Raw genomic sequence first — 25,340 nt, 5'->3', positions numbered from 1 at the left:
CGAGCCTGCAAAGCCTGCATCGCCTAGAGCTGCCGAGCCTGAACCTCCTAGGGCTGCCGTAGGCAGATTGGTAACTGGCAATTCTTGACCAAATTCGTTCTCAAGGAAATCAGAGTCCAAATCAAAACAACAATCGAAATTTAAAAAGTATTTCAGACATTTTAATGTTGATATAAAACATATATCAGTGACAGTATTGTTTGAACTACCGAAGCACAACTCGGTCCTGAATTTCAGTAGTGCACCACTGGATTAGAATGTAAGCAAAGACACATTCGAAACTAGTACCGTTAAGTATGTTATCCCACTCATGTTATCCCACACATGTTATCCCCCTGAAGGCATATTTACCAATTTCGGAGACAACAGAGTGTTGCAGTTTCTCTTCTTCCTCGGGTCTAACAAAAAAGCTCTAAATAAGTCTTTTTATACCTAACTTGTGGTGACATCATTCTTCAACAATTCTTTCTTTTTGTAACACCTCTCCAGTATAGCTTGGTATCCTCCCATACCTTTTCTCCCTTGGTCTTTTTAATTTCCGAAGATAAAAATTCTCACAAACCATGTAATGGACATACACACACATCCTGCTAATAAGATATATTACTACAAGAGATTACAAGACATAAACGTTGGTACAGAAGAGTACAAGACACCCACAACCTCCATATATCATGCTTATCAGTAACTTTCTACAGGCTTGCCTTTAAATTGAGTTAAATAAAATACACAGACGAAGCATAGCGACGTATAATAGCGGAAAACACAAAACAACACAAAATCAATGCCTCACGTTCTAACAAATAACACCTCAATGTACTATAGTACACCCTGACACAAGACAACTGTGCATGACACAGAGTGAAATAGCTAGGTGCAAATGACAAGTTACATACCGCCTTTCATCATCCCGACTTCATAACATTTGCGCAGCCGGCATGCCTGGCAGCTCTTTCTCCGGTTCTTGTCGATGGTGCACTGGTTTGTAGCTGGGCACATGTAGTCATTGTGTCCTATGAAGGAGAGAAGGCCTAAAGAAGCATTCAAAATCTATAGCAAATCCCCATCGCCAGCATTTCAATGAATCCTGATGGGGACAGTGGTACTAAAGAATATATTGTGTTGTACCATATTTACCTTGGGTTGTCTTCCACTATGAATCCCAATTAGCCCTTTTTATCTCACTTCTGACATGCTTTATTTATCAATGATACTGTTTAAAGAATTCTCTTGTTGGAAGTGTAAAAACATACAGGTATAAACAATGAATGATTAACTTTACAAGTAGCATGCAAGCACAAGTTTCATATGCTGTTATCTATCATTTAGACTGAAGATGATACACTAAAAGTCATGAGAATGGATTTGAATGATAAATCTATAGTAGGAACACTTTTCATTAAAAACACTGACATTTTGTCAGTGCCCTTCGTAATTTGCCTAATATGTTTAGAAAACACAAAATACAAGGAGTTTTTGAATAATAACCTTCTACGCCCTAATCAGTTGTATTTCATATAAGGCTCTTTCTGACATTTGCACATATTCATTAAGTAATTTTTATTTTTATTTTTTGGCTGTTCTTGAATTCAATAAGGATGTAGGGGATGTCCTGACTTGCATTACTGTATATAGTTTTTTTTTTAATTATTATTATTATTGTTATTTGCTATCTAGCTATTATCCAATATAATTTAACTAAACAGTATTAATGGGCTATTTTTGGGTGTTCTAATCAAATACCAGAGCGGTTTTTTACTCAGTCTGGTTTGCATACTGGAATATTCGATTTGCAAAACAGTTTTGAAACGCTTACAGCTTGATATAATGTGGAATATTTTCAAGCTGCTAATGACCGCATTGTATACTGAAGCAAGCATGCTTATTCAACATTCTTATTCAACATTTGTTTATCTAACCCCCTAATTAGAGTTTAACAAGATAAACCTGTTTTAACCCACATGCTCCTCTATTTGCATAACATAGGCGATATAATGGAAAAGGTCAAGTTGTCACACTAAACTCAGCTCTACAAAAAGGCAGGACAGTAGCATGAATTTCCCCCCCCAACATTCCCAATGATTCTCCTTGGGTTTCTGGCTACCTAGAAAAAATGTCTTAGATTTTAGTCTTGTTTGAAAAGAACAGGTTGTAAAGTTTGTTATACTTGGTAAAAACCCTTTGTCATGAATCGTGATACAAGAAATTCCACAGATTCCATTGAGATTGTCATCTCAATTCCCAGAAGTTCTGATAGAAAGCAATGAAGACAATGTCAAAATCAGGGTCATGCTTTATTAAAGGGTTATAGGGAAACATCAGTGTATGAGGCACAAGTAGCGAACGGGCAGAGGCTGAAAGTGATGTTACTGTACAGCAGTATATGTTTGGAATGCCATCCATGAGTGCCATCAAGCAATGTAAATGTATTTTAGTTAGTTGTTTTTTTATATTTTATACCTAAATACTAATCAAGAAACTGTGTAAAAATAATGTAATACAAATATTTAAATAATACAGTTCATTTGATTGAGTTGCCCTACGCATTATTCAACTGCATGAATGCAGTGAGGGAGAATTAATAGGGACATAACAAAGAAAGAGACATTACAAAGCCTCTTTCCCATGGGAGTGTGCACGATTCAAAAAATCATAAGGCACTGTGGCAGGGCAGAAGCCCTGCTGCTGTAAATGGTGTGTGTGTGCGGGAATGTAAGGTTGGCAGGGATGGAGTTAAATCTATCCCTGCCAGCAATCACAGGTGTGGCCAGGTAGGTAATTGGTGCTAATTGGGGAGTGACCACATGTATAAAAGAAGCCAGAAGTTGTGAAGGCTAATGACCAACCTACAATTGATTTATTCTTTTGTTTGAACAGTTTATTTTGTTCCTGATTTTGTGTTTGTTTTGTTGTTAAATGTGTGCACCAGCACTTAAACTGCAGCTTACTGACTGGGCCGTGATGCTACCCTGTCACAGGCACTAACAAGCAGCAGCTCACCATCTCTAAATAGTGTTTTTTGTTTTTTTTTTTAAATATGAATCTACATCATCGTATGTAGGGAGATAATATAAAAATCTGCAAATCTACTGGTAAAAAGTAAAAAAAATATGAATAAGAACAAAAAAGTCTTCATCAAAACTGACAGGGTTGCAAAATAATAATGCCAATAAGAGATACAGAATTAATAAAAGAAAATGCCATGTGGTTTCTCCGCACTGTGTGTCTAGGTGTCAGTACTAATCAGAACACAGAGTCAGACAGACTCTACTGGAGATATTCTTTAAATTAGAGAAAATAAGTTTATTAGTGATGAAATGGTGGAAAAAAAGTGTGCATGATCTGAATGATAAGCAGGCATTGTTGGAAAATTACATTATGTCCCTGACTCTTAGCAGACAGCCTGAATTGGCAGTTTCTTCACACATAATGTTGTGTTCTAATTGCCTGTGGCATATTCCCCTGATCCAAATTGCCATATTATATGATTCAGCACTCTTCTCAATGTTAATGGTACACGCCTGGTACAAAAACCACTTCTCCCTTCCCATGTCAAGGTCAGTTTAACAGCACATCCCTGCAATTACACCATGGGTTCCAAAACTCACAGTCTCTGCTGGCTACCTTTCATTATGACTCCCAGGAAACAACAAGGCAGGAAAACATACCTTCAAACACGAGTCTGTTAAACCTGCTTTACACAGGGGGATATTTAAGTGCAATTGTTCCAGTAGAGTACTTGATTTGAGTACAGCTTTCTATAAGTTAATGGAGTCTGTGACGTATGTGTATGATTCCAACTTTCTCTATACCCAGCCTACAGATTCAGTACATTTGTAAACATTTTAAATGCTGATTATTGTTCAACATGCTTAGTACACAGTACTGTAGAGTACAGGTATGATTAGGTGGTGATGCCAGTATTATACATAAGTACATGTTTAAGTACATGTTTGAGCATTTAAAGCTTAAATGCTCAAAATGAATTCATACTATAAATGTGTAGTCTTTAAGATCACCTGACAATGTCTTTGCATCTCATTTGTATAAAACCAAATTTAGAACAGTGACTTCAGAGAAGCATCTTCTACTCTTGGTAAACACTTCAAAAAGAACATCTTTCACAATCTTAAAGTATTTGTAATCATGAGTTTGTATAAAATAGATATGTAAGGTATCTATTTTATACAAACTGCAGCAGCTGGTTCGCTCTCAGCGGGCCTTTGGAAATGGTATGACATCATCTCAAAGTAATTATCCTGGCAAAACATTATTTTATTATATTATTTTGTATATAGGTTTTGTCACGACAATACCAAACTAGATAGGTTCTGCTTTTTTTTTTATATCCTTGGGGAAGATTTTCTGTTTTGTTGCTTTGCAGGAAATTGATCTTATACATTTCAGAATTTTTTAGTTTCAGTTGTGATGTGTTTTTCTTTTTTTAATGTCTGGAGACTAAAAGAAGGAAATCCAATTTTCATATTTCAACAAATAGTTCTAGTGGGGCAGCCTGAAATTAGCTCTATGGTGTCTCACCTCTCAAGTACTTATATTGAAATATATTTTTCATTGATGTTCAAAACTGAAAAACATAATTAGAGAATTTACTATTTGTCTTTCAGTAATCATATATAAGCAAAACAAGTGCTTCCTTTATAATTCAAGTTCCTATAAAATGTCCACAAGGGAACAAATATTTGAATTGTATATTTTATATGATCATACTAAGTTTCATATATGTTACAAAATACTCCACGTGTGCGGTAAAAACAAAAGGAATTATAAAAAGACATGGATATATTTTAAAATCAAGCCCTTCGATCTCAGGTTTATTTGCTGTACCACCTTTACTAGCATTTAGACAACGTAACTTAAGGGGTATATTGAAGTTTATTTCTGCGGATACAACTTGATCAGGATGGTGAAGAAGATCAGATCAGTGTTTGACTAGATGAAAGGACAAGACAGACATGTCAATTCAACACAGAAGAGGTTTATTCTCCCTTTCTTTTCTTACAGTAGTTTCTAAAGCCACTTTCACACACAAATGCCGTCACTGAGCCGTCTCAGAGACATATAAAATAATCTTTAAAATACCCTTTCACACAGCTAAAGGGATCATGTGAGTACAACTTTCAAACCTTTCAGTCAACAGATCGTTTCCATGGCAACAACGATTCGCCCATAAATTACAGCATCATGCACAGTCCTTTCTATTTGTGATTTCACCTCCTCGTTAGCCCATGGAGATGACAATTCCTTAACTTATTCCAGACTACAATTACTACCTCATTCTTGATCAGTGACTGTATTTGAAAAAAAATGGAAGCCTGTAACACCAACGACAAACACACCCAACACGTCCGGTATACATGCAGTCACGTGGGATGTTGACTTTCAATCCATGCCCACTATAGTGCATCAGTACTGGCATAGCATTTCACATAGGAATTAAGATGGTTCAGTGCTGTCTCTGAACCACCTGTGACAGTATAGGCAATTTACACAGACCAAAATGCAGCGTTCCAGTTCTAAGCCGTCATAACTCATTTGTGTGAAAGGGGTATAAGAGTCGCAAGGCTGAACTCTTTAATATACGTTGTGTTTCTTTATCTTCAACCAGCAAGACAACTAAACACTCATGGTCTCCTGGTCCAGGCAGGGCTTCTGTGAGGAAGATGAGTTGATCCTGGGGCTATCCTTTCAACAGCAACGCTACAGCGAGAGCTACACTAGCTTCTGCTTGACACTCCAAAACACCACATCCCCCACTCTCCAAACTTCCTGTCTGGACCAGGATCCTGCAACATCTCTTATTAGCCAAAATATTGTGCATACAACCAAAACTTAAATGCATTTAAGAAACTTAAATAATAATCATACAGCTCCTGCATTACAACTAAAATGTATTACTTTTCTTTCTAATTCCTATATATATATATATATATATATATATATATATATATATATATATATATTAGTGCTGCTGTATTTACTCCTACACCAGTATCAGTACATAGTGCTGTGTACCTGCGGTATTCTTTTTTAATGAATTTTGCACTTTTTAAAAGAGAAAAGATAAAAAAATGATCTGAAATCAAATGAACTGAAGCACAATCTCATAAATGCATCATTGTATCACAGACTTAATAAAAGTTCAAATGCAATTAAAGTGAAACATAACGTTTGTTTTGCAAAACAAATAATAAAAATAATACTAAATTTACTATTTAAGCACACAGTATATATACAGTTCTGGAAATGTCTAAAACTGATTGGCAGGTTTTACCCGAATTGAAGTCAATGTAAATGCTATAGTCAGAGGTGAAAGTAACTTTAATTTCTTACTGTGTAGTGTTATTTTCAGGTATGTGATAAAAAAAATGGTACTCGGCGCACTGCACTTGCATGCGCATGCCTAAACAACCGCTAAACATGCCTAAACAACCGCTAAACATGCCTAAACAACCGCTAAAAAAGCAGGGAAGCGCCCATTTAAATCTGGTACGTTATGCTGTTTCCGGTCGTTTTGTTTTTAATTGAATTTATCATTGGAATTTATACCAGTCTTTCACGTTGTTTTTAATGTATTTTTCCATCATTAAGAAAATAGTATGCAAATATTTATATTATGCAATACATTGGGTCTTGAACATTTTATTTTACTTGTGCAATTGTTTTTTCTTTTTAGAGAAATGAATTGTGTGTTGCCAGTTTGCAAAAAAAATGATGTATAATTAATGGTAAATGTACCTCTTTAGACAATCAGATTGTAACTGATTGCATGTGTACCATAATATGACATCGTACCACTTTCTGCCATTATATGAGTCAAGTTGTGGTATGCATACCACATTCTGACAATGTACCACTTTCTAACAATACACCGGCTCTATAGTTCAGATCATGGCTTCTATCAAAGTGAAAAACAACGTCCACAAACTTGAACTTAAAGCTTATCTATAAACTTCAGGTACATTCCAACAGTATTCCAATTCCAAAAGAAAAAAAGATAGTGACAGACAAGTTGAAAAAGGCATGCAAATAGAACAATCTAGATAGAATTTTTTTTTTTTGATTTTTTTTTTTTATTATTTGTGCATTTTTCCTGAGGGTTATCGGACAACGTTCGTTAGGTAAACTGTTCCCCCACTACTACCAATGAAAATTGATTTGAGTTTGTTTCAAAGACTCGCACTCAAACAAATTCAGCTCGACGAAAACAAATATGACGGGCGGGATATAAACTGGATTATGCAACAGTTGGCAAACCAGATGGAGATGAAGAAATATGGTATGAACTTTAAAAACATTTTCTGTTATTTCTGTTATTTATTTATTTATTTATTTATTTATGCTGTATCATCTATATTTAAACAAAATATAAATATGTCAATATTTATTTATGTATGCTGTATCAGCTATATTTAAACAAAATATATAAAGTCACATTTACTATCCAACCTTGCCTCACTTATTTTCTTGACTGATTCATATATGAAATATGTACTGCAGACTCAGCCATAGTGAAATATTAAATGCCCCGCAGGAAGAGTATTGTTATCTCTTGCGGCTTTGGGCATTATAGCCCCCTGTCAGGTTAATAATTTTCTACTATAGCCCTCCTCTCCAGCCCATATTTACTATATATATATATATATATATATATATATATATATATATATATATATATATATATATATATATATATATATATATATGAGCAGCACGCTCCCACTGTCACCACCAGGAGGTGCTCATGGTGGTCTGGGATCGAGCCCGCAATAGCCTCAAGTGATCAACAGGGGGACCTGTGGTGGCCATGGAACCAGCCTGCCATTCACCTTGTATTACTGACTGACAGTTTTTTTTTTTTATTTTAATTTTTACTGACTAGTTAAATTGGATGGTCTGATGCATTTGTGAAAGTATTGTCATGTTGTTTTAACAAAAGCAAGCTGTAGTTCAAACGGGAGCGTGTGTCTATGTGATTGCATTGTTTACAGGCTCCTCCAGAACTACAGATCCCACAGTGGCTTGATGTCACTTACACACAGTTTTTCTGACCCAGTCAGTAAACAGTTTGTGTAACTAGCACACTCCTTCAGGGGTGGGATTCCTTGCTGAGAGGATTTCAAAAAGTCTTGTTAACCGCACAAGGTGGCGCCATCAAACTCTCCACGCTTTCACAACATTGCAAGTCAATGGAACATGCAAATTTGTAGGCAATTCCGACAAACCCCGCCAAAGTTATTAAAGTGCAAAGTTAGAGAATTAACATTGAGCACCCAACTCAACTCTAACTATAGTGGCGCTACCACACCACTATAATATAGGTATAATATAATAATTATTGTTTTGTTTTTTTTCAAGTGGGTGAGCTTTTCCTAGATTTTCCATATACTACAAAATCTAATCCCATGAAATTGCCCTAGAATGAGCAATCTTCACTTTTCAACAACACCAGACCTGCCCTCAATCAAGTCCTTCATTGCCTGCAGTACATTGTCTCGCAGACAGTTGGCCATCCCTCTATAAAAGCTGTTGCTGTGGAAGTGTATTAAATTGGAACAGATAACTTGTGTTTGATTAGTGGTTACCCTGTATTTTTACCATGCTTATACCATGCTTAACCACGTTTTTACAATGCTTTACCTATTACCACTTGTGGCAATGTGCCACACCCCTGTGTGCATTTCTGTGTTGTGTGTTAATGTTGGTGTACAGATATGGCGGCACGGGATATAAATGGGTGTGTGTAGCACAAGTTATTTAAAATGTGTAATTGTATTTAGGCACGGGGATTGCACTTCACTTCACGTGCATTTAAAGTACTTTATTATGTGAACACGGGGAAATCACAGATTAGTTCACGTGCTGGGATTCAAGTGAATAATTAATTGGTAATTGAATCCCAGCACAATTGTATATATAGATGCACATTTAATTCACTCGGGGTTGTGTTTTCGGTGAGTGGAGAATGGGTGTGGAGAAGGAGAAAATAAAAAGTAAAACTAAGGAAAAAGTAAATATAAGTTTGTTTGACACACCGTGACTCACGTCTGTCCGTCCACTGTTTTGTTTAGTGTTAATCCGTTTTGTTTGTCTGTTTGGCCTCAAGTGCCGTGTCCTGTGTTTTGTTCAACCTTTTATTTATTTGTTTATTAAAACACTGAGCGCTACCGCGACTCAGTTGCACACAGTACTGCCTGTCTCTGTGATTCTTTCTGGCATGACGTCATCCACTACAGCCTGCTTGTCACACCACTACATTCATTTTACGTGACCATGCTTATCTGCATTGTACACTGATTTCACTATACTTTCACTTTACTTTTATACATTTTCCATGCGCTTCTGCCATGGTATATAGAAATAAAGGTAGCTGTAACCTACTCTGTGTATATAAGAAAAGCTGATCAATCACTCGTGTATACTGAAATTAAAAGCAACTGCCTGTTACTAGACAAACAGTAAATCCTAACCATGAAACATCACAGAAATGGACAGGCAAGACATTATGCAGCTCCTGTAATAAACACACTTTTACCTTGGATGCTTCTCTTAAAGAAGGCCTTGCAGCCTTCACAGGACCAGACTCCATAATGGTAGCCGGAGGCGTAGTCACAGCACACCGCACAGAACCTCATCTCCTTGCTCAATTTGGATGGACTGCCTTTCTGCCCCATGCTGGAGAGCTGTTCCCTGACACCCTGATATCTGCTTCCCATATTTGGCCTGCAACATAACAAAAACGACACAGTATTACTTTAGTAATGATCTTCTTTTTTATTTTTATTTAGTGTTCCCAACTATTTTATACTCTTTTTCTCCCAGTTTGAAATAATTCTTCTCCTCACTGCAGCAATTCCCCACAGAGCTCAGGAGAAGTGAAGGTTCAGTGGCTCCGATCCCATGGATGAGCCAGCTTCCTCTTTTACACCCAGGAACTCGAGAGCAGATGTCAGCGAGCTACCAGCCGCTGGAGGACAAAGGCCAGCATGCAGGTGTTCACTTTGGAGCTCAGTGGACGCCTGGCCAGCAGGGTTTGCTGTAGCACGATGAGGTGAAACAGTCCCTGACGGTTTTGCCCCACTAACCCACGGCAGCGCCACAGCCAATGCGACGCTCCCTTCAGAATCCCCAGTGAAGACTGGCTACTTCACACCCTGCACACCACACAGCTGCGCTTTTACCAGCTGAGCCACTCAGGGACCCACTCTGGTAATTATCTTCAAATTTGATAGCATGCTATCAAACATCTGCAGAATGTAACACAGCTGCAATGTCAGCATAAACAAAACAAAAAACCATCTAGTTTTTGCAGTTTTTCTAGCACTGTACTGAGGTCGCACAGCTGTTACCACCTGCATATTGGGTTGCTTTCTACATATTAGCCGAAAGTATTTAAAGCCAAATGCATTTTTTTCCATGCAGTTTTAAACAATATCTCAAAACACTTTGTTGCATCTTACAAACTTTACAACACAAAGGGCCTGTCATAAAGACGGCCGGAGTGGGTGGCGTCAGACCAGAATCAGGAATTCAAACAAAGACAGTGGTTGTGATGATGAGCTGAGTGCAATGGCTGCACTCAGCGTTTATTAACAAAATAAAAAGGTTTAACAGTACAAAAACAGGACACGGCACTTGCGCCAAAATAAACAGGCATACAAAACGACTAAACACTAAACAGACGGTGCAGGACAGACAGACGAACAAACACGGTGAGTGAAAACACGTTAACTATTACTCTTCTTATTATTCTTTTTCCTAACATTTACCTCCGTCTCCAATCCCGTTCTCCACTCACCGAACACCTAACCACAAGTGACTAAAACGTGCATCTATATATACTGTTGTGCTGGGATTCAATTACTAATTAATTACTCACTTGAATCCCAGCACGTGAATTCATTCTGTGCAACCCCGTGCTCACATATTACATTTAACCAGCACGTGAAGTGATTTGTGCCCTCCTCGTGCCTACATACAAATCTACACTTTTTAAATATATGTGAAACACAGACCCGTTTATATCCCGTGTACCAATCTATACACCAACATTAACATACGCACGCATATATACAACACAGAACACACAAATGCACACAGGGGCGGGGCACTTTGCCACATATACCCCCCCTTGTGCGCAGCACACATGGCCTCAACGGCCACCTCCCCCCTTAAAAACCCAGCAGTCCAGGACAAAGTCTCGGGCTGGGAAGGGAGGCTTCAGTGGGCCCATGGCTGAAAATGCTGTCAGCTCCCCTGCCGGTAGTGGCACGGCTGACAGCATGCTGGTCCCGTCCTGCAGCGAAAAAGCTGCGGGGGCAGGTGGTCCCCCGACCTCCCCCTTCTTCGTAGCCGGCAGCTCCCTCCTGTGGGGCTCCGGCCACAAGAACTCCTGCAGCGAAACTGCTGCTGGGGAAAGTGGTCTCCAGACCTCGTCCCCCTTCTTCGTGGCCGGCAGCTCCCCTTTCTGGGTCTCCGGCCACCGTACTCCCTGCGGAGGTACGGGCAGCAGAGGCAGCTCCTGCTCCTCTGCTCCGGGTGGTGGCGGAGGCAGAGGCAGCTCCAGCTCCTCTGCTCCGGGCGGAGGCGGAGGCAGAGGCAGCTCCAGCTCCTCTGCTCCGGGCGGTGGCGGAGGCAGAGGCAGCTCCAGCTCCTCTGCTCCTGGCGGTGGCGGAGGCAGAGGCAGCTCCAGCTCCTCTGCTCCTGGCGGTGGTGGAGGCAGAGGCAGCTCCTGCTCCTCTGCTCCTGGAGGTGGTGGAGGCAGAGGCAGCTCCTGCTCCTCTGCTCCTGGAGGTGGTGGAGGCAGAGGCAGCTCCTTCTCCTCTGCTCCTGGAAGTGGTGGAGGCAGAGGCAGCTCCTGCTCCTCTGCTCCTGGCGGTGGTGGAGGCAGAGGCAGCTCCTGCTCCTCTGCTCCTGGAAGTGGTGGCGGCAGAGGCAGCTCCTGCTCCTCTGTTCCTGGCGGTGGTGGAGGCAGAGGCAGCTCCTGCTCCTCTGCTCCTAGTGGAGGAAGCGGTGGAGGTGGCGGAGGCAGAGGCAGCTCCTGCTCCTCTGCTCCCGGTGGTGGTGGAGGCAGAGGCAGCTCCTGCTCCTCTGCTCCTTGCGGTGGTGGTGGCGGAGGCAGAGGCAGCTCCTGCTCCTCTGCTCCTTGCGGTGGTGGTGGCGGAGGCAGAGGCAGCTCCTGCTCCTCTGCTCCTGGAGGTGGTGGAGGCAGAGGCAGCTCCTGCTCCTCTGCTCCTGGAGGTGGTGGAGGTAGAGGCAGCTCCAGCTCCTCTGCTCCTGGCGGTGCTGGCTCCCTCTGCTGTGGCGGCTGGGCATGTGCACGCCGTGCTGCCTTCAGCAGCATAGCGAGAGGCTGCTGGGGGACACCAGCATCCTGCCCTTCTCCCCCCCAAAAATTTTCAGGGGGTTGAGCCTGTAACTCCTCCCCTTCTGGCTCTTGGGGCTGAACCAGCAGGCATTTTCCCTCTGCTGGTGGCTTGGGTCCCAGGGCTGTGGAAGCCCCGACTTGCCTCCCTTTGGGCTGTGGACGCACCGACTCCTCCCTTTTGGGCTGTGGACGCCCCGACTCCTCCCTGTTGGGCTGCGGACGCCCCGACTCCTCCCTGTTGGGCTGCGGACGCCCCGACTCCTCCCTGTTGGGCTGTGGACGCCCCGACTCCTCCCTGTTGGGCTGTGGACGCCCCGACTCCTCCCTGTTGGGCTGTGGACGTTCGGGCTCCTCCCACTCAGGCGTAGGACGTTCGGGCTCCTCCCACTCAGGCGTAGGACGTTCGGGCTCCTCCCACTCAGGCGTAGGACGTTCGGGCTCCTCCCACTTAGGCGTAGGACGTTCAGGCTCCTCCCACTCAGGCGTAGGACATTCGGGCTCCTTCCGCTTGGGCACTGGCGAGCTGGCATAGGGGCATCCTGACCAGTCATGTCCCCCTTCCTCACATCGCCCGCACCAGCTCGGTGGCACCTCGGAGCAGTCCCTCCAGCGGTGATCCACCTCTCCGCACCAGGTGCACCAGGGGAACAGGTTCTCTGGCTCCTCTGGCCGCTGTTGCAGTTGTGGTTGGGGCGGTGGGAGCAGCAGTCTACCTCCCCCTGCTGGTGGTGGAGACTGAGGCGACCCCTGCTCCTCCCTCTCCTGATGGACAGGGCAGTGGGCCACGAAGTGCTCACCTCCGCAGATGGGGCATCGTTGGGGTAGCTGTCCGAGGGGGTACCAGGGGCAGTTGGTGCGGGAATGCCCAGGCTCAGCACAGCAGTAACACCCGGCAGCCGTCTCTCCAGCCTTCCATTTTCCCCTCGGGGTGCACCAACCAGTCCCATATTTCTCGGGACGGTGGGGAACCCGGTGGCAGTGGGGTGGCTACTGCTGGTTGGGTTGACCGCTGCTTCTGCTGCTTCCTGCAGCTCTTTCTCCCCATCCCTCTTCTTGCTCTTACTTTTTTTTTTTTTCTTTTTTTTTTTTTTTTTTTGTAATCCAGACCCCTCCTGGTCTGACGCTTGGAGGCGCGGCTATCCCACGAAGACACCACGTGTCATAAAGACGGCCGGAGTGGGTGGCGTCAGACCAGAATCAGGAATTCAAACAAAGACAGTGGTTGTGATAATGAGCTGAGTGCAATGGCTGCACTCAGCGTTTATTAACAAAATAAAAAGGTTTAACAGTACAAAAACAGGACACGGCACTTGCGCCAAAATAAACAGGCATACAAAACGACTAAACACTAAACAGACGGTGCAGGACAGACAGACGAACAAACACGGTGAGTGAAAACACGTTAACTATTACTCTTCTTATTATTCTTTTTCCTAACATTTACCTCCGTCTCCAATCCCGTTCTCCACTCACCGAACACCTAACCACAAGTGACTAAAACGTGCATCTATATATACTGTTGTGCTGGGATTCAATTACTAATTAATTACTCACTTGAATCCCAGCACGTGAATTCATTCTGTGCAACCCCGTGCTCACATATTACATTTAACCAGCACGTGAAGTGATTTGTGCCCTCCTCGTGCCTACATACAAATCTACACTTTTTAAATATATGTGAAACACAGACCCGTTTATATCCCGTGTACCAATCTATACACCAACATTAACATACGCACGCATATATACAACACAGAACACACAAATGCACACAGGGGCGGGGCACTTTGCCACAGGGCCTCATTTCCGAAGCGTTTACCATACGCAAAACATGATTACAGTGTGCAGTTCTGTCCATTTCCGTGCCGAAAACAAGGATTTAGCGGATGTAAAATGAAAGGGGCAGAATAGCGTCACCGCCTCATTTGCATTGAATTAATAATGCTTATGTATGCAAAGCAGCATGTTAAACACAGATAATGAGCTGCCATACATTCATGAGCTATTCACGAAGGTGTGACAAGGATTTTGCGCAGGCAAAAATGACCCAAAAATTCAGTCGACTGAATGCTGCTGCAAAGCTGAGAGTATAGGCGGCGGAAACTGTGTGCGATTGGGGGTGATATAGCCATAACATGTTAATGCGACATTATGATTTATTTTGGACTAATTGTAAGTAGACTAAGATAAAAAGAAAATATGCTGAAATAATTTAGTTTCAATTTAAAATAAAATTTTATTATCTACGCATCCTACAACAATGTGAAGCCTACAATGCATCAGTATGGTTTGTTTTGTAGGATAGACTAAAAAAAAGCCTGCTAGGTATTCATTTGATTGTACTACTGTACTGTTTAAGCCTACTGTACATATCTATATTTTTACATAATGTAATGTGTATATAGTATTTTAATTAATTCATTAAATAAATGGGTACCAGAATTTGTATGTAAAATAATTGTATCTCACTTTGGAAAAAAGCGTCAGCCAAATAACTGCCACTCATTCTGGTCAGATTACCACCGCTTAGTAAATGAAGCCCAAAATGTCACCATTCCCTGTCACTATTAGTGTTATATGTATTCAATGGTTTGCAATGTTAACTGTATGTGTGTATATGTGTGTATATATATATATATATATATATATATATATATATATATATATATATATATATATATATATATATTACAAGACATAACTATTATATAAAAAAAATATATATTATTCTATTGTGTTTTTCTAAATGCCTAGGCATTTACTTTACCTTTATTTAAGTGGAATAATAATATTTACAGAGATGCCAAGATGCCAACTTATAAAACAAGGCCATTTTTGTTTTTTTTAAGGCCAGTGGCTACTAGCCCCTAGAAATTAAGCCAATGACCTCATTTTTGCTGTTCAGTCTATAATTTGGGTTATTGTAAACACACAGAATTTAGAAATTTAAAAACTTCAATAGAAATACTTCAACAGTGATTTTAAAAATAATAATAATAATTGGAATTCTATTTATTCTGGATTGAAATATTAGTAATGAAGAGTGTTTTAGGATCTCGTAGTCCTATCAAACCTGGACTAAAATACTCAACATCAAAACTTTATAAAATAACTATCAAAATAACAAAATCAAGAAAGATTTACATCTTTACTACTCTGCAACGATCAAAACACAAAATGCTGTGTAGTATCCAAAAATTAATTAATTATTTAAAGCAAGTTAAACCTCAACCCATTTGCACAAACATACAGTAATGAGGAGTGCCAGATTTTGCGTATTGCTGTCTGTGTACTAATAATAAAAAACAAAACAAAATATTTATATTAGTTTATCTTGTAAAGCGCTTTGTGATGGTGATCCACTATGAAAGGCGCTATATAAAATAAAGACTGATTGATTTATTGATTGATATCTCGAGTTAGTCTTCGTCACCTGGATGGCTATTGCCAAACTCATTGAGTCTTTAGGGGTGATTTTTATTGTTTTCAGCATCTTTAAACAGCTTGTTGAGTAATAAAAACACACTGAAGTAATCTGCAGCTTTGTTTCAGCATGAATGTGACGTGAGGGTGTCTCGTTCACCAGAAGCAGTTTTATTATGATTGTATATAATAAGTGTATTGATTTGGTTATAAACAAGCTTTGCATGTTTTTTGTAAATGTAAAACTATAAAAATTCTCTGACAGCATAGAAAATCTGTATTTTTCCTATTATTCCACAGGAAACGGATTCCTAGGATCCCTGCTGATAAGAAACGAAGTAAACGTGCGGTTGATGATGATAGCAAGGCGACATTTGCGCAGCAGTTTCTGAAGGACCCCTAAACCGGTTACTAAGCAACCCGGCTCACAGCTTTTAGTATTTCAGTTAAAATGTCACAATAAACTGTCAGCGAAATACAGTATTAAGAAATTAATTTATTAAAAAAATTAAACAGGAAAACACACACGGTATTGAAATAATATTTCATAAACGTTCAGGGAGTATCCATCATTTATTTATTTAATAAAAATCATATTATTATACTCCTTTGACGTAGCGCCATAGCAGAACCTCAAAAATGGTAGCTGCTAGACCAAATCGTATTGTGGTCCAGTGGTTAAAGAAAAGGGCTTGTAACCAGGAGGTCCCTGGTTCAAATCCCACCTCAGTCACTGACTCATTGTGTGACCCTAAGCAAGTCACTTAACCTCCTTGTGCTCCATCTTTCGGGTGAGATGTAATTGTAAGTGACTCTGCAGCTGATACATAGTTCACACACCCTAGTCTCTGTAAGTCGCCTTGGATAAAGGCGTCTGCTAAATAAACAAATAATAAAAAAAATAACATATATATTCTCATTCATTAAACTTACCGCTACCACCCCTGCGTTGACTCAGGAGGGGCGAAGACGAACACACGCTGTCCTCTGAAGCGTGTGCCGTTTGCCGCCTGCTTTACACACTGCAGACTCACCATGCACCCACCCAGAGCTACAGTATTGGAGGACAATGCAGCTTACTGGCAAGCCCGCAGGCGCCCGGCCAGACCACAGGGGTCGCTGGTGCGCGGTGAGCCGAGGACACCCTGGCAGACCTATCCCTCCCACCCCCCGGGCAGCGCTTGGCCAATTGTGCGCTCCCCCCTGGGAGCTCCTGTCCTCGGTCGGCAAAGGAATAACCTGGACTCGCACCGGCGACATCCGGGCTATAGCGCGCATCCTGCACTCCACACGGAGCACCTTTACTGGATGCGCCACTCGTGAGCCCCTAACGCCGACCATCTTAATCGTAAATATTCGACAGAAAATGGCGGTGCTTTAGTTGGTAAACTAACATGGAACGCATTGATGGAAATGTCCAGTGTGATTTTTGACGCATCTTCCGATGACTTGCTCCACCCAGTTCTTTCAATTTTATTGTATTTTTATGATTTCAAGGCGAATAAACTTGGCATGTTTTGTGCTGATATCATGTTCATAGCTTCTGTAGATACTGTTTCTGTCAGTACAGCGATTGCCCAAATGTTTGCAAAGTAACAGCTAACTTGGGAAAATGTGGCTTCGACTTGCACAGATTCTGCTTCTTCGTAGCCATGGACATAAACATAATCAGAAATCAGAACTGCTACACATCATATTGCACATGTAAAGTGTGTATACTGAGACCCCCCCCCAGCCCTGCCCCCCTGAGTTTTAACGAGGTTTCAATTAAAAACTTTTTTTAACGATTATATCCCTATTTTAATTTATGTAAAATAAACTCTGAAAAATTCCTGTTTTTTTTTTTTAAAGATAAAAACCGAAAACGCCAAACACTACATATAACATATGACTAGACTCTCAAAGCTATTTACTCCAAAACACTTTTTTAAATGTCTGCAATGAATACAAAAAAAAATGAAGCTGCTAAATTCATGTCTCAGTTTATTTTTGGTTTGGTAATCTGCTGATAACAATCTGGAGTAAAGAGCTTTGACAATCTACTCTATCTTTTGTAATAAACAAATTGCTTCCTAGTACATTATGTTTTATAATTGTACATTGGTTTGGAATTTAAATTCTGTGTAGTGTTTATTAAAATGTTTGTTGATGTTTAGTTTAGCCTAAAGAAGACTGCTCTTGATAAAGATGGTGATGAGTAATATTTGCAAAATCTATTTCTCCCCACTCTGAAGCTACACATATACACCAAATGTAATGTAGTTTATTACCAGTAAGAATTTAAAGATGTAGTATAGGTGAGAAATAAGCTAAACAAAATTGTAATAATATCAGAATATCTTTGAACCACGGTCGTATATCCTACATGTGCTCCATGCTTTAAGATTCATGCCCCCATACATTTCATACATTTCATACATTTTATTAATGTATCTATCTACTTGTCTCTCTATTTATTTTTATCAGGCTGGTGAATGTAACTATTTAAGCATAAACCTAAAATGAATACTGTGGTTTTCAAACCCAGACAGCATGTGTGCTCTCTCAGTCACAGTGACTGTAAGCATTTCAATCCAGGACTAATCAAATTCTACCTTTTAAAAATGACTCATACCAACACATCAATTAAACCCTCCTTCTAGCCTTTTCATGTGACTTGAGTGCTGGTCTTTGGGGACTTTTCTGTTTCAAGCCACATTAAAAATATATATTTTTGTTTAACTTTTGTTAGACATCATACTAAAATTGTCAATGATTAAAAAGTACATTCCAAAGTACATATCCCAGAATGTCAGAAACTTTCATTTTTTGCAAACTTTCATTTGTCTTACAATAGCCACTTGGTACTAACATCTTTCATTCATTCAATTCATTTTTTTTTTTAAATCATGTAATACAGTATTAAGTACTGTGATGACAAAATAAGGAAAATAATGAAAGGGGTTGACTTGAGCTGTCTTTCCTGAAAAAAAGAAGTGGCAATTAATATTTTATCACAACTGTTTTTTTTTTGTTTGTTTTTTCCTGTGATATAGAAACTTAAATTAAAGTGCAACACAATATGTCATGAGTAGCACAAAACAAAGAGTCCAACAGCAATTAAAGCAAATCTAAATCTATAGCTTACCTGAAAATAGGTTCAGGGGTGGCTTCCCTTAGTCGGTAGCTGCCCTGTTCATTCTCCAGGTAGTAGGGTAGCTGCTGGCTTTGATGGTGATGGTGGTGAATGAAAGGGGAAAGCTGTGGGTTGGATGGCAGGAACACAAGGGGGCTCACTGGTACATTGCCCAGGGAATGTAGGTTTCCTTCGGGGGCTGAGCTGCTGGATTCCAGGGGAGCAGAGTGAAACCCCAGGTTGGAGGGGTTGTAGAGAGGGGCAGCAGCAGAAGCAGCCACAGCAAACTCATACGTGTTCTCCATATAGTTGACAGTAGCACTGGTCCTGCTCTCTTCCAAGTACATCTTGCTCAGGGCTCTCTCAGGGGGCAGGTTGCTGGGTGAGCTGTTGAATGCTTCCAGCTCTCTCGCTTCAATCTTGTGGTGCGGTGGTACTCCGGAGGTCTTGCTGTGTGGCTGCCTGGCCATGATTAGAACAAACAGATAAATACCATGTTTTTTTTTTTTTTTTCCACCTAGTGGAACAGGAAAATATGATCCTTTCCCCCAAAAAACTGTGTACAGAGCGTCTTTGTTGCTAACAATGTTTGTTTTTTTTCAGCCAGGTTTTGCTGTGAAAGGAGGCAATGAGCATGCAGTGGGCAACTGCTTAAAAAAAATAATTTTACTTGAAGTACTTCTCATCTGAGCTTATATGCATTACAAAGCTGCTGGCAACAGTCCAGGCAGGGCTGCGTTATACCAGCATTGGTTTAAAATATCACTTCTGGCACACGTGATTTGGTGAGGTTTATGCTTAATGAATGTTTTACTAAAACCTACTACTGGTACACATAGTAAAACACAAATGACCTGTTTATTCTGGAATTAAATATGCAGACCTGAAACTAAAGGGGATATATCTTATACATTAGATTAATTAATGTATAAAATATATCCCCCTTCTTTGTCTTCGGTTTAACCCATTCTCTCAGACAATTCCCCAACAGAATGGGGCTACACCTATTCCAGAAATAGCTGTTTACAGCTGTACACACAGTACTATATAACAGTCAAAAGCTACCTCTATGCATTGAGAAGCTGTCTCTGAAAACAGATTTGTGTACCATGTATGTTGTATATAGGTTATTAAAAGAACAGCTGTTCTAATTTGACTCTTCTTGAGACTGAACTAAATTGATTCTATTTATATCATCCCATTTGAGCCTAGCGCTCCCTAAATATAATTTTAACACAGGCAATGTATGCTTTTGAATGGTGTATTTTGTTATGGACACTAAAATGTATATTTGGCTGAATGTTTTATAATTGTTTTGACTTTCAGGCATGCATTGGCTGTTTAAAAAGTTATTTAATGAAAAAATGTATACTAAAAAAAGACAGGGAGAGGTAGGATTCAAACCCAGAACTACTGCCTACCTTATAAAAGTAATAAAAGCAACACTCTGTTAATAAGTGAAACTGCATAACAAATTGCAAATTGCACTGCAAAATAATAGAGATTTCTGACTCCCATTCAGACTGAATCAGCTGTACTGTGAACTGAATCTACAAAATTTCGGCTTTAATATATTTCATAATAAGACTGTTTTGGCTCATTATCAGAAATGAAAACAAAACAAAAGCTGCTGCGATTGTCTGGGCACAGAATCTCCATTTTCTGTTACTTGGATTGGTTTCAGCTCTAAAAGACCTTGATTAAGAGACCCTCCCATCTGTTAATCAGTGGTTCTTTCATAACAATGGCATCTAATATAAAAAATAAGCGCTGTTTTCATTCTACCGATATGTTGCTAGTTCAGTTTACGAAAAAGCATTACACTAAAACATGAGTTTTAAAAATTAAACTCATGAGCAGTGTAACTGATGTTATTTCTCCCTGCACATGCCCATATGTGCTTTTTATTTCCACTATGTTTTTTTAAAATTAATTATTCTTGTTTTTACTTTTTATGACAAAATGTACTTTTGAGCATGTGTATTGTAGAGCATTGGTACCCAACTCAGTAACTTATTTTTTCAGCATCCTTAATAAAAAGCAGAGGAGACCCATTGCTTATAGGCTGCTTGGAGTGGGCAGAATCACTCTGTCACACACTCCTATTTTCCATGCCCCACTTCCATCACGTCTTTACCACTTGGCATGTTTTTTATACCACCCTAACATCCCGCCCCTTAATTGGCATCAACCGCCAGGCACATTGGACAACCAATCCCAATCATCCACATCCCTGCTGACTGACCCAAAGTAACCCCAATTAGAAACCAAACACTACGGAATCCAGCTCACAGGACATCATTTGTTTGATGAGCCATTGTGAGCCAATAGAAGCCTCTTTGAACAGATTCAGTGGTTATGGGTTTCATCAGTGTCATAGTGTTATTATCAGAAACTCTAGACATCCAAACTACTGGTGCATCTTCATGTTCAGAACTCAACCAGTGCTGAAGCAAGGAGTCAGGCTGATGTTGGAGGTGCAATCTTTTGAATGTTAAAACTATATATGGACATCAAAGGTGGAGTGGTAATACAGTCATTAGATTTATACATTTCAATAAAAGGTAAAATAACAGATCCCTGCTAAATCTCACATGCACTTTGCATACCCTTTAAGAAATGACCCAACGACAGAGTTACACAGTAATGAAACAGCAATGGATTATGATTCACCTACTCTGGTGCAATTTAATACAAATGTAATCCTTTGTGTGTTGGAGAGTGCAGCCAGCGGCTGGTGTTGATTCGCAGGGAAGCACGCAGAGCACAGAGAAGTTTGGTGTAAAACCAATTATTTTTATTTAAGAACAATGATAAACAAAAAGCTAATTGAACCAAATATCAAACAATTTGAAGAAAGAAAAAGTGGACACAAAAAATGACTATTTATAGTCACCTAATCACAGGTACTGACTTCAATAACTCAGTCCAACCATAGAGCTGCAAAACTGCCCTCTGATCTACACAAAAGGAGATCCTGACTGAACCAACTGACAGCCTTTATACCTTTTTGTTTTTCAGGACACTCCCAACCACAGGCCTCCAATCCTGATACACCAGGTAAGTGAATTTTGTTTTTATTATTTTCCTAACTAGATCCAAGGTTCAGCAACACAATACACAAACAGTTAAAAAACAATTTGCAGAAAATGTCCAGATACATACGGAGACAAATGTGAGGGTCTCCTCCCTCACAGTGCTGTATTAAATGCTAATGTGGATGGAGCATTAAAATGTTAATTAGTTTTAATTAACCTATAAAATCTTTTGATGCAAGTGTTAGCAACCAGTAATTACTAAATTATTATTATTATTATTATTATTAATATTATTATTATTTATTTCTTAGCAGACGCCCTTATCCAGGGCGACTTACAATTGTTACAAGATATCAAATTATTTTTTGACATTCAATTACATTATTTTTTACACATTATTTTTTACATACAATTACCCATTTATACAGCTGGGTTTTTACTGGAGCAATCTGGGTAAAGTACCTTGCTCATGGGTACAGCAGCAGTGTCCTCCACGGGGATTGAACCCACGACCCTCTGGTCAAGAGTCCAGAGCCCTAACCACTACTCCACACTGCTGCCCCATAAATTGGGCTAATCTTTTGATGGATGTTGCCTCCTACTTCATAGGATGTTTGTGTGCATGCTACATGAGCATTAGTAACATAAATGTTTTTTCAGACATGCGTATTTGTGTACAGGCTGGCTGGGAGTGGTGAGTGAATTGTGCTGTTTATTATTAAACAGAAAATAAAAGGATGAACAAAACAGACCACACTTAACAAAACAAACAGTGTGTTGGCCAAATTAAATAGACAGACAAAACACTAATACAAACAAGTATCGTGCTAGTTTAAATTGGCATGCGTAGCAATTGTTTATTTTTAGCTTTTTAAAGTTTACTCGCTACTTTCTCTCTCCCGTTCTCCTCTCTCGAACACACAACCCCGAGTGAGTTAAACGTGCATCTGTATATACAGTTGTGCCAGGATTCAATTACTAATTAATTATTCACTTGAATCCCAGCACGTGAACTAATCTGTGCACTCCCCGTGCTCACATGGTAATTTTATCTGCACGTGAAGTGATTGTGCATCCTTGTGCCTAAATGCAACTATATAATTTAAATCACTCGTGCTACATAGCCCCATTATATCCCGTGCACCAATACCTATACACCAACATTAACACACCACACGCAACATATAACACAAAAATATGCACAGGGGCAGGGGCAGGGGCACCCCCCCCCACAGTATTGTATTACAGGAATTCATGGTGATGATCACAGTTTGTACGTACGATGTGGAGATACATTTTTTCAGTGAGCATGTTTATCCTAATGCCTGCTCAAACCATGGTTTGCTTTTCTGTTTGGCTGATCTGGAATATATTTAGAAAGAAGATAAGTGGTTTTCTATTTTTTGCAGCCTTTCTGCAGACAGTACACTTATTAAAATGTTGTTTTTTTCATGTATACAGATGCACTATGGAGTTCTAGTCATTTGAATTGTCATCTTGACATTTTCTCATTGTAAGTATGTATTTGTAATACATTTTTATTTAATCTAATAGGATAAAACCCACTAAAATACAGTATTTTATTTCAAGTTTGTCCCATGGTAAGCAGTCCACACAGCTGATCATTCACACAACCATGAAAAACAAAACAAAAAACATTACACATTTATTCTAACTTGGCCCTATACAGAAGATTGTGTAAAGCTATCAGATAATTATATTTATTTGATAAGTTGATATGTACCATTTACATTGGCTAGAACAAACCTATTTATTCAAAATCATCATTAGCGCAATTTTTTAAGAAAGGGACAACTCACCCAATCAAGCTATCAAACCATAAATAAATAAGTGAGTCTTTTATTGTTGGGGCTTTTAAGTAGTCATTATTAGGCTTCCAAGCCCATGGCTGGGAAGCCTATTGTTGTTGTTAAGATTATTATTATTATTTTTTTTTTCACCAACAAACTCTTAAAACTTGAAATTTCAGAGTTGTAGGCGCCAGTGAGAACTAATGTCCACAGCTGAATGAACGCGATTGGTCACATGGTTTGGCAGCCATACTGGATTTTACAACAAATTTTGGACAATTTACAAACATCTTCATGTCGGAAACCACTTATCGCAGAGCTCTGAAACTTGGTATACATGGTTAGGGATTGTCCAAGATGCAGCTTTATGTCCAAGAAATAAAGCTGATTGGTTCAGTGGTATGACGGCCATGTTGGATAACCTAATTAACACGTAAATGTCTTCTCCAAAACCGCTAATCTGATCGAAGCAAAACTTGGCATACATGATCCAAGTATGGTTTTCTTTAAAGTTTGCCCAAATGGAGTTGCTACAGTAAAAAAAAAAACATGGCTGCCGTGGGCTAATCAGATTTCAGCATTGCTCTAGTTGTATATATCGTGCATAAACCAATGGATGGCAACCAATCAAAATGCTTAAATTTCACAATAACTCCTTGGAAGCCATAAAGTTGCTTGCAACTTCTAGTTTGTTTTTGTTTTTATTGAATTCATAATTGTAATGGGTGTTTTTACCTTCGAGGATTCAGTCAATGTTTTAATTGATACTTAAAGAACAATCCCTTGTATGACAATACGTAGTACACATGAAGCAAACAAGAGAACAGAGTAACAGAATCAGGACAAAAAAAGCTTACCTTGTCAAATGGTTTAAGTTTATTAAAATGGATTCTGTGTTTATCGGTTGTCTGGGCTTCGCTGATTCTTCCTCAGTTAATATTGAGTTGCAGCATGTTCCAGTGAAAAACCCTTGTATCTCTGGATCAAAGAAGAGCCCAATTTGGCAATAATAGTACAGGTAAATAAAAGAGCATCTGGTAAGGTTTGATTATGTATATACAGACAGTCACATAACAGGTCATAGTAACACTGCAAATAAATGAGGTCAATGCAAGACATGGCAGCCAACATACGCAAGCACAAATTTCGATAAGATTTTCTAACAGTGCAACGTTTCATGGCATGTTCCACTCGATTCAAAGGTTATTCATACAAATAGTTTTTCACCCTGAAACCTCCATTCAGCTTGCAGCAGGATTTGATTGTCAGCATTTAATTCATCATTAGCAGGCTTTGTTCAGAAAGAATGAATTGTGTAATAGAAGAAAAAAAAATGCTTTTCTGTTTCAGGCTATTGGGAAACATAACCAAGATTAAACTTCCATTCCACTGACTTCTCTAAAACCATACCCTACTAAATGTGAAGTAATTTCTCCCTAAAAAAGTTCTATCTCCCTTTTCTATAACTTCTGCTCCATCATCTTTTTCCCCTTCCAGCGCCTCATTTAAAGTTCCATGCAACTTGTAATGCTGGTGGGACTGATTTGTGCCCACTTTGGACCTTCAAG

General features: G+C 39.7%; 1 protein-coding gene across 5 annotated transcripts in view; it reads right to left on the bottom strand.

Annotated features, from left to right (window-relative positions):
- The window catches only part of LOC117402328 (estrogen receptor-like), a 63,296-nt gene extending 38,494 nt beyond the window's left edge, over positions 1-24,802 (bottom strand). For 2 of the 5 annotated variants that reach the window (XM_059024137.1, XM_059024139.1), the window contains exons 1-3: positions 18,936-19,565; positions 9,554-9,741; positions 897-1,031 (exon numbers count right to left, since the gene is read on the bottom strand). In XM_059024137.1, the coding sequence (XP_058880120.1) occupies positions 897-1,031; positions 9,554-9,741; positions 18,936-19,393 (781 nt within the window). In that variant the 5' untranslated portion in view covers positions 19,394-19,565. Of the gene's footprint in view, positions 1-896; positions 1,032-9,553; positions 9,742-18,935; positions 19,566-24,629 lie in introns of those variants that run through there. The other 3 variants (XM_034003363.3, XM_034003362.2, XM_059024138.1) reach the window with 3 other exon arrangements.
- Between the last annotated feature and the right edge of the window lie 538 nt (positions 24,803-25,340).

This window comes from Acipenser ruthenus, chromosome 5, assembly GCF_902713425.1.
Source record: "Acipenser ruthenus chromosome 5, fAciRut3.2 maternal haplotype, whole genome shotgun sequence".
Taxonomy (NCBI): domain Eukaryota; kingdom Metazoa; phylum Chordata; class Actinopteri; order Acipenseriformes; family Acipenseridae; genus Acipenser; species Acipenser ruthenus.
The sequence above is the reverse complement of the archived record's forward strand: the minus strand, read 5'-3'. Positions and strand labels throughout refer to the sequence as shown.